General features: G+C 36.6%; 2 protein-coding genes across 3 annotated transcripts; both read right to left on the reverse strand.

The window, feature by feature from the left end:
- Positions 1-373: 373 nt before the first annotated feature.
- On the reverse strand, positions 374-6,540 carry LOC113699241 (serine/threonine-protein kinase PBL34-like). Of its 2 annotated transcripts, none has more exons than XM_027219454.2 (6): positions 5,253-6,540; positions 3,650-3,987; positions 3,424-3,559; positions 2,563-2,699; positions 2,349-2,472; positions 374-1,201 (listed from the first exon to the last, which is right to left on the reverse strand). In XM_027219454.2, the coding sequence occupies exons 1-6, from the start codon at positions 5,632-5,634 to the stop codon at positions 687-689; spliced, it is 1,632 nt and encodes a 543-aa protein (XP_027075255.1). In that variant the 5' UTR covers positions 5,635-6,540; the 3' UTR covers positions 374-686. The 2 variants fall into 2 exon arrangements, with proteins under 2 accessions (XP_027075255.1, XP_027075254.1); XM_027219453.2 differs by having other exon boundaries at positions 3,650-3,990; positions 5,253-6,537.
- A 5,692-nt stretch (positions 6,541-12,232) lies between these two features.
- LOC140010935 (homeobox-leucine zipper protein ATHB-20-like) lies at positions 12,233-13,795 on the reverse strand. Its single transcript, XM_072058596.1, has 3 exons — positions 13,431-13,795; positions 12,950-13,332; positions 12,233-12,811 (listed from the first exon to the last, which is right to left on the reverse strand). The coding sequence occupies exons 1-3, from the start codon at positions 13,555-13,557 to the stop codon at positions 12,428-12,430; spliced, it is 894 nt and encodes a 297-aa protein (XP_071914697.1). The 5' UTR covers positions 13,558-13,795; the 3' UTR covers positions 12,233-12,427.

Here is a 13,795-nt window from a genome sequence, read left to right on the forward strand (position 1 = left end):
CATACCAAAAACAAAAAAGAATTTTAAGTGACTTATAAATGGATAATTGAGTATTACCCATATCCATTTATTAAATGAGTATCCATTTTTACCCATTTATTTAAATAGTTATAAATGTATTGACCCAATTATAAATCGTCCATTTTGACATCTCTACTTTTAAGCTACTCAGCCATCAATCATTCACATGGACGTCTAAAAAAGAAAAAGAATCGGCCCTGCAAAATGGAAAATATTATGATCTTAGAAACCTGGAAGTTAAAAGCCTCCACAACCTCCTGTAAGCCTATCTAATTAGCATGCGGATTCCTAGAAGCAAGAGGAAAGGGGGAAAAAAGAAAAGGAAATGACAACCAAATTATTAAACCAGAACTTAACAAATAACAATCTTGTCTTGAACGGGAAGGTGACTACAAAATTGCTTCAGAGTCATCAACATGTGCTGTGCTCGATCGAACCATACACAATTCTTGATTCTCTCATCAGTATCTGACCCCGATTTCATATTCCAACAAAAGAAAAGTAATCTAGAAACCCCTTCAGCTGAGGGCAAAAGAGAGAGACTCATTTGCAACTTTCAGGTTCACCAAAAATTTCAACTTTACAAATTCCACCTCAACGGACAAGAGATGTATCAAAGTAACAGAGAAGGGGGGCCACGAACATTAACTCAAGGTTCTAGTATTCTAAACCTTTGGTTTTGGCGATCTATGCAGATTGTTCTCGTGACAGGGAGAAGCCTGTGGACGATTTGGTGTGGAGAGGGTCGGGTTTTGTTGCCCATTCTTTTCTGGTAATGCTGCCTGAACTCTACCACCGTTTTTAATAGCTTGAGTAATACTTGCTCGCTCAGCTTGAAGGGCCTGAAAGTAGGACGAGGAACAGGCCATATCCTTCAGGTCAGGCAGAGGCTTTAAGACTTCAACTACTTCACTCATCAAAGGTCGGGCTTTAGCATCACGGGTGAGGCAATGAGCAGCCAACTGAACTGCCTTCTGCGCACCTCTGATTGAGAACTGCCCTTCAAGACGGGGATCTATCAGCCTATAGAACCTACGCCTTTCCCTCAGATAAGGCCTCGCCCATTCGACCAAATTATGTTCTCCATTTGGTCTGGTTTTATCCATAGATCTTCGTCCAGTAAGCATTTCAAGTAAAACCACTCCAAAGCTGTAGACATCACTTTTTGATGTGAGATGTCCTGGCACAAAGAAAGAACAGTCTTAACATATATGACAGAATATTAACATTAGATTATTAGTTGAAATCTATACAAAAGGCTAGGGTTAATGAAGATAAGAATACCCTAAGATTGCTTGCATATCTTGAGATTTTGTAAAGTAATTCAGATTTAAATAGCAAATGAGCTTTGATTTAGCTATAATAGGTATCAACTGTGCATTAAAGGAGTAAGTTTAAGGCAGATAAACAACAGAAGCATGGACGTCAATGAGCAGAATCCACGCACAAGAGCCACAAGGAACCTAAAAACAAGAAAAATAACCACCCTCCAGAAGCGGCTAACTTTGATTATTTTCTCTTTTGCTGGTTCAGTCGCTAATAACAGATGAAAATATCAAACGGGATTTGAAACTACATTATATAGAAGGGCGTGCTTTCTTGATAGAGAAAATGCAATAATATTACACAGGAGAATGTCTTTCCTAAGATACATACACTTCCATGCGTGCTTATATTTTGTTAACAAAAAGAAGTTAATAACATTCCTTTTAACAGATCAGTTCAAAGTAACCTAATCATCCCTGAGCATTAAGTGTTAATTTAAAAACACGAACATGTCTACCCTATCAAGCCTTATATCTCGTATATTCAAGTGCTGGGGTCAACAAATTCATAACATATGCGACAAAGGGCTTCCGTGATACATCAGAACAATCTTTGATAGGACTTCATTATTACTAAGAAGGCATTCTTTCCTTTAATTACCTTATTTAATGATTTGATTCAGCCATCTGATATAGTAATAAAAAATAAAAAAAATAGAAAAGAATAATTGCATGGGTTGTTTATCCACGGCCAATCCTTTCAGGAAAATGCCTTCTCAAAATTAAAGTAACAGTAAATGATTAAGCAGTTCATGGTTATGGAACTGCCATGCAGGAGGATAGAAATTGGCCAGCATCAGACTTGTAGCAAACTTGAATAGCATGCTTCAAGGGCAGCCTATATACACCAGAAGGACACAATTTATACAAATAACCATATCTTGCTTAACAATATTGAGTTAGATTAAGACATAAAAATGAGAGAGTGAAGATATATTAACAAAACAGGGAGAAAAAAGTGAAAGAAAAATAATGCTGCAGATGCAACTTATTCAAGCTCACCTGTCATGACATATTCAGGTGCAGCATAACCATAAGTTCCCATGACCCGTGTGGATACATGAGTCTTATCCCCCTCTGGGCCATCTTTGGCCAGTCCAAAATCGGAAAGCTTAGCATTGTAGTCCTTGAACAAATTTCCGAACAAACACTTAGAAAAAACATGGAAATAAAACAACAAAGTCAATTCCTACCCTTGAGAGTTTAAGACATTTACCGCATCCAATAAAATATTAGATGTTTTAAAATCTCGATATATAACTGGCCTTTCAGCTTCTTCATGAAGAAAGGCAAGTCCTTTCGCTGCATCTAGAGCAATTTTGATTCTGGTAGACCAAGGAAGAGGAAGAGACCCTACAGGACATGGAGCAGAAGGTGAATTACAGAGAACAACATACTGATTAGAGATAAAAAATTTTGAGTACAATTTCATACATACAAACAAGAGCTATTCGTAATCTATGATTCTGTCATGGAAAGAAGAAAACAGAGAAGAAAGGATCAAAATAAGCAGAAAATAAACTTTAAAAGTGGGTGGTGGCAGAATTATTTTCCACTGTTACTTCCTCAAGGAGGCGGCCTTTTTCTTTTTGTGGCAGCTGAACATTCCAAGTTAGGGTTTCCTCTTTTTTAAGTTTCCATAAATTTTAGCATGTGTCACAATCCAAAACCAAGCACTTCTCTAGGCTGTAATGTATTTTCTATTCAGCATGCATGAGGATATGCTAGTTATACTAAAGCAGTCGGTACATGGCCTTTAAGCTCATATAAAACATTTATACTGATCATGCATCAGCATGCAAACTTAAGCATTATTAGCTCATTGATAAATCCGTCTCAATCAATTTTTTTCCAGACTGAAGCAAAAGCGTTACATATTTATTGATTGATCAATCTTTATACACGAGACAAAAATGTTTAAAGAATCAACACACAGTTTACGATGTGATAAAATGACGTATGCCATAGGTTTACTTACCAACTTAGTGATAAGAAAATATCATTTACAGAAAGAGCTAGCTCAAAAAATGTATCTGCGGAGAATATGAGTAACTTAGAGAAATAACAACATACGTACTTCTAAACAAGTGATTCTCCAAACTTCCCCGAGGCATAAACTCATAGACAAGCAACCTTTGATCACCTTCTATGCAATATCCTATCAATTTAACCAAATTAGGATGGAGGAGGTCACCTAGATAATTTACTTCAGCCTGACAAATGAGGATGGATGGAATGTGAAGAGATGAAAAATTAGTAGAAGAATAATCCCAGAGAAAATCAACAAATATCTAGTATCATACCAACCACTCCTTGTGACCCTGGAGTCCATCATGATTCAGGGTTTTTACTGCAACAGTGAGCCCTGAACCAGGTTTCACAGGAGTTGGACCATTTTCATTGATCCAACCTTTATAAACACAACCAAAGCCACCCTCACCAAGGAGATTATCTGGTCTAAAACTTCTTGTTGCAGACTTCAGCTCATTAAAGGCAAACTTCCGAAGCTGAGAAGCAATTTTCAGTTCCTCAAGTATGTTAGGAGTGGATGGAGTACTTTCTGCAATGGTAGAGCTCGAAGATGATATAATGGGAGCAACTGGTTGGTCTCTGCTAGTGTCATTAGATGATTTACTTTCTTCTGCTGTAAATAGAAAAAAGCATGCAAGGATAAGTGTCCCATGCATATTTGTCTAAAATGACAAGTCAACGGAACACTACAAAAGAATTTTAAGACCAGACAAAAGCAGGACGCGTAGCTGTCCAAGGCAAAAAGCTTCAACAAGGTTCTAAGTAACAACTCCTACAGTTTCTGTAAAAACTGCATGTTTGAAAAATTTGTGTGCCAAGGGGAAGAAAAAAGGACAACATATAAAAAGAACTTAAGCACAAGCAATCGGTATAAAAGTTTCACACCAGCAATCTGTATTTTGGATGATAGCCGTTAAAGCAAAACCACGAAATAGCAACTAAGCTTGTTACCAAAAATAATATTTGCTAATCAAATATTTTTGTTCGTTTGTTTATTTTGTTCTTGAAGCCATGGGTGATACCATTTCAATAATACTTTCTTGCCCTTATTTGAGTGCTTTTCCCTAAAATCGTCTTTTCTGTCAATGATCAATAAGAATGAAACTAAAAACTGCTAAGGCTCCATTCTGGAGACACAAATATACCAAACCAACATTCCCCCAGAAAAGCAGGGTAGGGAGATATTGTGATTGAAATAAGGCTACTCAACCTAAATAAAACATCATATAATTCTATCCTGGTGTGTTACATTAATAGTGAATCTACAAATTTGCAGAATTTATAACTAGGGCATTAAAGAAAATTCCCCAATTTGACATACGTGCATAAGCAAATCCAACTCATTTTGGCTTCAATATCCAAAAGATTTTATTTCTTTCAATTATGTGTAAGCATTTAAAACCAAACAGCATTTTACTTGATTCTCGGAGCTTACATCTATTGAAGAGGTAATGTGCTTGGAGGTAAAATCATCAACTGAAGAGGTAAATTCCATAGAATGAAAATGCTATAGATTTTCCACAACCAGCAATTAATCAGTATCATCCTATAGATTTTCCACAACCAGCAATTAATCACGCTTGTTTAGGGCAAGGGGCATCCGAGATAAATGCTAATTCAACAACAAAATCAGAGCGGTAAAATTTGCTTGTAATTTTGGACAAAAGTCACATTGAACATGCAACAAGATAATGTGTTGGAACATGATCCGACAGATGCAAACGCTGAAAACAAAATTGTATGTGCAATAGAGAAGGGACACAAGCAGAATTGGAGATAACATATATGCACGGACAAAGATGGTGGCGCACTACTATACTCCTCAAACAGTAATAATAATAAAACACAAGAAATTGGTACAGCAGTGTGGTATACCTAATTGAGTGCTGGAACCACTGACAGAGCTATCAACCTTGGAGCTTGGGGACATGCAGCTCCCCAAAAACCTCAACTTCATCCAACACCCTCTTGTCTCCATGGCATCATCATCATCATCATCATCACAATAATCTTTCCTCGTCTTGCCGATTGATTTCCTCAATCCCCGAGAGCCAGCATTGATACTTTCAGGAGCCAACCCCATTGTTCCAATGAATCCACGGTGTGAATTCCTGACTGATAATCGTAAAACTAAACCTTCAGTAGAGTACGAGGACAAATCTCCCCTCTTTCCTCCCCTCTTAATGTCAAGATGCTTTCCTTTCCAACTAGTTCGTGTTGTTTTATAGGATTTGTGAATGAAGGATTCCAAACTCATTAATTATAGAAAAAGACAAAATTCAACCAAACCCACTGGATACAATAAATATCAAGAACCACCAAAAGGAAGTGAAAATGTCAAGCACCAGCACTAAGGCCACTTACCTTATAGGATTTCAAGAGTCCGAAGTTAGCAAATTTTGAACAAATCCCATCAATTAAAAAAAAAAACTTTCAAAAATTAGCAAAACTAAAGCCACTTACTTTATAGGATTTCAAGAGTCGGAAGTTAGCAAATTTTGAACAAGGCCCATCAATAAAAAAACAAAACTTTCAAAAATTAGATTGTACCCGGAGAGAAAAGTTCGCTCTCATTACGGGAAAGTACTGGTACCATAAAAGGAATACAAAGAAAAGCAAGAAGAGAATGAATTTCTAAATGAAAACCCACATGCAAAGATAATGATCCCATAAACCCAAAAAAGAATCTAAGGCCATTTCCAGACTCCACATTCTCCAGGGGAATGCAGAAAAGCCCAATGTTTGAGGATCAAAATATGCAGACTTAATTCTTGCTCAGTGTACTGTCGTACATTCTCTCATTGAAGATGCGCGCAAAGCAAAACAAATGTATGTCGTGAAGTGTGAACCTAATAATCTAATACTACTGCTACTATGCTAATATACTGTATATCTCTCTTCCTCCGTTAATCAAACCCAAAATATATGTATATCAGCTTGAAAAGATAAGTGTTTTCAAACAAAAAGACCAAGGCATGGGCTGCTTTCAAGGCCAAGGCTAAAGAACAAAACAAAGAGGAGCAGAGAGAGAGAGAGAGAGAGAGAGAGAGTGTGTGTGTGTGACTGTGGTGTGCGTCTGAGAGAGAGAGAGAGAGGAGCGAGAAACGTGCGTTTTGCGTGAAAAGTAGTGAAGCGAAGGGAGGAGAATTGGATAAAAGAAAGGGACAAAGATTACAGGAATTTTGATGAGACTAGTTTTCTTTTCTTTTCTTTTTAAATGTATTATGTTTCGAATTGGTTTTTTTTTTTTTTTTTTTTTCAACAAACGTGTTTCGGATTGGTTGTTTATGTGGTTTTTGACCTGGGTTTTCTTCGTCGTTGGACGTGAAGGCATCCGTTTGATTGTTCCGTTCTTCAGTTAAATGACTTATTAATGTACCAAACGGGCTAAAGTCTAAACCCAGATGAGTTAAAACTCCAGGTCTAGGCAAGAGAATATTCTGAATTTGCACTTTCGTCCTAAATTTGCACCTTCATCCCATTAGTAACTTTATACTGCGTGTGCCCAATTTTGTGCACGATGTGAGTTTAGCATTTCCCCTTCTCAATTGTTTAAAGTAGCTACATCCGTTTGGTCAATTTCTTCTTCTCCTCCTCCTCCTTTTTTCCCTTGCCTAGCACTACATCAATAATTTACTTCTGAGAAAGATAACGCTAATATCATCATGTAACTAAGGTAAATCCAGAGTTAAGAGTTTACAGTCCGTGGGGCATCAATCAATAATTACTATATGCGGCCTACCATGTTGCAATATAAGATGAATCTTTAAATCGCTGATGAATTAAGCCACTAATATGTTTGGATTGTTATTTTCTAGAGTTTTTATGAGAAAATATACTGTAATAACTTGATATTTATGAGGTAAAAAGGTAATTAAAAATATGATCATGAAAAACGTAAAAAATTTTTAGAGAAAAATGACAATCTAAACAAGACCTTATCCAACTACCATAGCAAAATCACCTTGCTTAATGCCTTTGGTTACCTTTTAATTTATCTAACAAATTTTTATGTTATTTTTACTTGGATTTTGTACAGTATACCAAGTGTAGTTCACTCTCAGCGCTATGCAAATAAAAACCCATTTAAACTTAAGAAACACACTTCTATTCTACGTATCCAATCCCTTTTTGCAGACAAGTTGTGCTTTGCTTTAAATGGTTTTTGGCAAGTATTTTGAGGTATACTAACAAATTTTGGACTTCTCAATCTTATCATTCCTGTCACAATGCCCACAAGTGTTGAAGACTTTTGGCGCAGAGATGACCCTCTCAGTTACAGAGAGTATTCAAATCAATTATCGTCTCTTAATAAATTATGCATTAACATAATCTGATACGTAGTATTATGGACAACATGTTAGGCCCAGATGAATAGATTTATGGTTGCTTCTCGACAGAATAACTTCATTGCCATATTCATTTGTGCTGTTTGTTGGATGCATTAGCCTGTCTGTAGTTTAACATATTACACCATTGGCCTTTAATTTAAGTTATAGATGCGTATTAAGCTACAGCAAATCGCTGGTAAAAGAATTAGGGGATAATATCAGAAACCTCCCCTGAGGTTTCTTGAAATATCACTAAGCTCCCCCCACATTTTGAAATCTCTCTTACCACCCTTTGAATTGACATTTTCTTAACAATGTCAGCCCCTCTAAGCAAAAGTAACAATAAAAAATGCATTTTGGAGGAGGGAGAGTATTTTAGTTCCCTTAATACCCTTAGGTTGACCGATACAATGACATAAGAAAGTTGCAGTAGGTGGAAAATGTGAATTGGAGAGTATTTTTCTGGCATGAGCACTGTTGCATGACCGTTGGACATGCAACGGCTACTTTGAGTGCTTCCAGTTTCTCCTTTAAAAGGTGAAACTACCGCTTGAAATAGCTGCGCAGATGGAGAGGTAACTGGGCAAAGAAATGGCTAGTTCATCCTTTAATTAGGACACTCATACAATTAAACTAATTAAACTCATCCTTTAGGGTTTATGAAATGAATGCATTTAATTAAGTAACTAATTAAACTAATTAAATTACCTGCGAGTATTACTTTCACATAATTAATTTATGTTAAATACAAAACCTACCAGTTTCTCTTTCGTAAAAATATGAGTGTAATACTTTTTGAGTTTTACTTACAACCATTTGTATATTAAATATAAATTAAATGATTCAGAGCAAAATGCTCATAAATAGCTATTACTTTGTTCGTGTAATAGAGGAAACCCATAAAGAGCTGATATGTTATGGGCAATTTCTTTTTTCTTTTTTACTTTCACGTATTTAATTTATGTTAAATACAAAACCTACTAGTTTTCCTTTCGTAAAAATATTAGTATATCACTTTTTAAATTTTACTTACAAACATTTATGTATTTAACATAAATTATATGATTCAGAGTAAAATGCCTATAAATAGCTAGTACTTTATTCATATAATAGAAGAAACCCGTAAAGAACTAATAAAAAGTGGGTAATTTCTTTTTTTACTTTCACATATTTAATTTATGTTAAATACAAAACTTACTAGTTTCCCTTTCATAATAATATTAGTGAAACACTTTTTGAATTTCACTTATAAACATTTATGTATTTAATATAAATTAAATGATTTAAAGTAAAGTGCTCATAAATAGCTGGTACTTTATTCATATAATGGAAGAAACTCGTAAGGAACTGGTATGTTATGAACAATTTTTTTTACTTTCAAATACTTCATTTATATTTAAAGGAGGTTACTGCTATTTCTGTAAAAATATTTGTGTAATGACTTTTGAATTTTATTTGCAAATATTTATGTATTTAACATAAATTAAATGATTCAGAATAAAATGCCCATACAAACCTGATACTTGGCTCATGTAATAGAGAAAAGTCATAAAGAGTTGGTACTTTATGGGATATTTCTTTTTTTTTAAATATTTAATTTATGTTAAATAGATAACTTACTAGTTTTTTTCGTAAGAAATTACTATAACACTTTTTGAATTTTACTTAAAAATATTTATATATTTATTATAAATTGAATGTTTGATAGTAAAATGTCCACAAAAAGCTTTAAGAGTAAAATATTTAATTGTTTTAATTTCTTTACTTTAATTTTTTTTTCCTTTTTATCAGCTAAATAAGGTAACAGCAGAAACAAGGGTATTATTGGCAACTGATGAAGTCAACTAGTGACTTCTGACCCCACAATCACTTGAGGGGTGGTAAGAGAGATTTCCAAAATGTGGGGGGAGCTTAGTGATATTTCAAGAAACCTCAGGGGAGGTTTCTGATATTATCCCAAGAATTAGACGAGCGGTATTATTCAAATCAAATTATTACAGTATATATTTATTTTACATTTAAAAAACAATAGCAATCCATACTTGGACCCTTGCCTTATTGGTGGTGGTGGTGGGTGGTCAAGGATTCAACCCTTGCCTCATATCTTGTCACTTAATTGTAGCATCCTCTTACGGGATTTTTTCGTCAGCTCTCCCTTCCTTTAGACTAGATTAAAGTAGGTTATACAAATGTTATCGACAAAAAAAAAAAAAAATTTAAAGATTCAAGTAATATTTTCCCATCTTTAAAAGCAACTCCCCCTCCCTTTAGACTAGGTTAGGGTAGATCATACAAATGTTATCCAAAAAAAAAAAAAATTAAAGATTCAAGTAATTATTTCAGAACAAAAAGAACAGCAAAGCCTGCACCGTATAGAACATATCATAATCTTTTTTTTTTCCCCCGTTTTCCGGGTACAAGAGTAATGCCTGCATAAAATAGAACGCAAACTAGCAACATGGATGAAAGGGAACCACATATAACAGCAAATGGCGATTCAACCGGACAGATTTGTTTTTAGGCCCTACTCGACAGTGGCTTGTTTGCTGGAAAAACACAAATAATCATATATACAGCTCTTTAGCTTTCATTACAACGACTTCATCTTCCAACAATTGGTGACAAAACATAAATTCTTTTTTTGGGCTACAAAGTTTCATTGTTACACATTTGGGCGTTAGTCACGAGTGTGAAAAAGTTGACAGATAATTCACACTCGAAACCAGAATATCGTCTCTCTCGCAAAGGTAAAAAAAAGAGACACTTACTGTTTTTCTTTTCTGGGTGGAACCATAGGATTTTTTTTCCCCCCGACATTTCTCGATTAACAAAGCGTCGAAGACTTCTTGTACTTCTGAGGATAAATGCCCGCAACCTCCGGAGCCTGGACCTGAATTCCAACTATATAGGGCCCAACATCTAACTTGGCCCATGAAGACAAACTTTCATGTTCATGATGCTTCTGTGTTTAATTTTTTTGGACTTGACTCCACTCCCACGAATCCCACATCTATATGCATGACAAGTATTCTCATTTATTAATATGTGTTTTCATACATAGCCTGTAGCCAATGTACATATTGCGAAGTCCCTTCCTCCCCCTCAACTCCAAACAAAAAAAAAAAAAAAGAAAGAAAACTATATTCCATGAAATTGATCATGTTGAGCGGAAACAAAACAATATTCCCTGACATTCTCTGCATTGATTTTCTGCTATTGGTGCCAAAGGCTCAATATCAAGCCGGAACCAGGACAAATAACGACATAAAATTTTATTTCCCATGGATTTCATGACTTTCAATTAATTGAAAAAGATGTCGTCAAAAATTTCTTTCTCATGCAAGCATTATTTGAAGTGTACATGGCACCAATACAATTTCACACCAAAAGTTTTCAGTGGTGACGGGGACTCTTTGAGTCCTCTTTAATATCATCAAATTTAAGGTTTGAATCCATTAAAGTACTCTAATCTTAGAGTATTCTCAGTCACCGTCAAATTTAGGGTTTGAATCTTGAGTTTGTCTAACAATTGAAGGATGATAAAATGTGAGAAAATAATAGAGGAATTAGTGGTAGCCCATACTTATAAGAGTGAGATACCCGTGCCCTCCCTGAATTAGCTCTTCTGGTAGCAAGCGCCTCTTCAGGCCACGCTTACCAAGTTTCGAGTCTTGCCTGAGCTACCGCATCCGAGGGGGTAGGACCTCCCTCTCGAGCTGCAGGGAATTAGTCAGGCCGAATGGCCGAATACCCCCTTGTGTCTGAAAAAAAAAAAAAAAAAAAGATACCCGTGGTTTATTTAAAAAAAGAAAAAAAAAAAGGAAGTTCACTTGTCAGCAGGAGAGTTCCAAAACGTCCCCTTCAGAGTTCAGACAGAAGATGAAAAGAGTGAGCTGTTCCCATTCCCACGGGAAAGCTCCCTTCTCTTGTTCTCGTCTTCCCAGTTCCCACCACTTTGGCATCTTGCTTCTGCACCTCGAGGGAATATGAATTTCTGAGTCGATTTGTGTCTTTATTTTCTAGTTCTTGATTCTTTAAAATATTTTATTGCGTCATTTCCACATCAATGAACCTTTCCAACATAGTCCACGTCACAAGAACGTTCGTTCCTCGAGCGATTGTGCCGAGTACAGTACAGCGACGAGTTCGTGAGATGGTGGAAACAAATTGGAAATTCAGTGCAAGATGGAATCCATTTGTTTATGAAGGCATCATGGCCCATGCCAGAGTAGAAGAAGACCCTACTCACTTTCCCCTGCGACTTGCGATTATTGCCTGTAACATGGATCTTCTATTTATTAATGGTTATTCCCATTAGTAATTATATAGTAAATCTTTTTGCATATCGACCCAGCCTTCCAAAATGTCGTACGATATCAAAAAAAAAAAATTTTTTTTTTAGCAAAAAAAATTAGAAAGAGAGTTTCGAATTCGAACTATATGATTCGCGTTTGCAGAGAGAGCGCTCGCTCCTGGCTTCTGGACTTTTGGTACAAGAAAGAATATCGGTGAACATGACTGACGTTTTCAAATATGAATTAGCAGTTTCTGTAATCATCGAAAATTGAATTTGGTAGTAAAAATACTTCTAACTGGTACAGATATCGAGTACGTAATTTTTTCACAAATTAAAGGTCAGGGCTGGGTGTATGTCGCTACTGATCATGGTATACCGGAATTCTGGTAAAAAAAAAAAGAAAGGACAATACTACCATTGAATCAACGAAAATTTTGCTGGTTTGGCCATGTCGACCATGGAGAAAAACTAGGCTGTTCCTCAATATTGTTGAACGCGTTGCATAAGGCTTCATCCGAGGTGGTCTGATCGATCCTAGGACCTTGGAGATCTGGTCCCAGTGAGGCCTGGAGGAGATGATGAGTTGGACCAACTGCAGGTTGCTCCATTGTTGAAGGAAATGGCATATGATTACTGGTCGGATGAGAGTTTGGGATTATAAGTCCAGTTTCTACTGATGTGGTACCCAAGTTGACATCAATGCTGTTTTCGCGGCTTCCACTGCTCCAAGAAGCCTCATTTTCTCTATTATTCAAATTGATTGGTTCTACTGCAGCACTTAATTCCACGCTTTGTAGAGCCACTAGCTGCGGAATTTACATACATGGAGAACGAACAAAAAGGATCGAACAAGAAATCAAAGAAAATCTTGGAATTATACGTACGTATGTCTGTAATTGATTTTTAAGTAGCAGCAATGCCAATCAGAATGTAGGAAAACGTACCTCAGAGTGAAATCGCTTGTTCTGAGCCCTGAGGAGTTCATTGTCAGCCTTGAGTATTTCGACTTGTCTCTTCAAAACCTCATAGTCTTTTTCCATTTGCTTAGTCTTCCATCTAGCTCTCCTGTTCTGGAACCATATGGCGACTTGCCTTGGTTGCAACCCCAGAGCCCTGGCTAGCTGCATTTTCCTCTCTGGCTCAAGCTTGCTACCCAACTCGAAACTTTTCTCGAGCACCTTCACCTGCTCCAAGTTGAGCCGCTTCTTCTTCTCCCCAAGTGGCGCAGCGCCGTCGTCAGACATGTCATCTTCTAGACGCAGCGCTTCTTCAGACATGTCAGCCCCAGAAAACGACATGGATCTCCTCATCAGGGCACCAGAAATGCCTGCACCACCACCACCACCAAATAGTAATCATAAATTAAAACAAAGCACTAGTACTCATTAGAAAGGAAAGATAGAGAAAATTTTAATGAAATACTACCAGGGAAGTCATGATGTGCCGTGCAAGGGGCAGAGGGATTATTGCTGGAAGGAAGGCGGTCATGATCTTGATGGTTTTGAAACATGGAGTCGACCGGGAAAAAGGTTTCCATATTACCATGAATCATGAGAAACAAAATCCCCAAGGTTTAATTCATTCTGGTACGCGGAGGGTCTGGATTAGGAGTAGTTCTAGATTAAGCCTTATGCGGGGCTAATTATGAATGGCGATAGTAGAGACTAGAGATGAAGATGAGGGTGTGAAGAAGGAGAAGGAAATGGGAACATGGGTGGCAAAGATGGAGGAAGGCCAGCGAGCCGATAATAATATGTTTAAAAGGAAAGAAAGAGAGAAATGTGAGGTGG

This window comes from Coffea arabica, chromosome 7e, assembly GCF_036785885.1.
Source record: "Coffea arabica cultivar ET-39 chromosome 7e, Coffea Arabica ET-39 HiFi, whole genome shotgun sequence".
In the NCBI taxonomy this organism is placed as follows: Eukaryota; Viridiplantae; Streptophyta; class Magnoliopsida; order Gentianales; family Rubiaceae; genus Coffea; species Coffea arabica.

What these genes read in the sequence shown, in the direction of transcription:
- LOC140010935 (XM_072058596.1), bottom strand. Translation starts at nt 13,557, where the DNA reads ATGATTCATGGTAATATGGAAACCTTTTTCCCGGTCGACTCCATGTTT. An exon ending in GGCACATCATGACTTCCCTG is followed by an intron (nt 13,333 to 13,430) that starts GTAGTATTTCAT and finishes GTGGTGGTGCAG; the next exon opens with GCATTTCTGGTGCCCTGATG. An exon ending in ACAAGCGATTTCACTCTGAG is followed by an intron (nt 12,812 to 12,949) that starts GTACGTTTTCCT and finishes TAAATTCCGCAG; the next exon opens with CTAGTGGCTCTACAAAGCGT.
- LOC113699241 (XM_027219453.2), bottom strand. Translation starts at nt 5,634, where the DNA reads ATGAGTTTGGAATCCTTCATTCACAAATCCTATAAAACAACACGAACT. An exon ending in TGGTTCCAGCACTCAATTAG is followed by an intron (nt 3,991 to 5,252) that starts GTATACCACACT and finishes TTCTATTTACAG; the next exon opens with CAGAAGAAAGTAAATCATCT. An exon ending in CTAATATTTTATTGGATGCG is followed by an intron (nt 2,473 to 2,562) that starts GTAAATGTCTTA and finishes AATTTGTTCAAG; the next exon opens with GACTACAATGCTAAGCTTTC.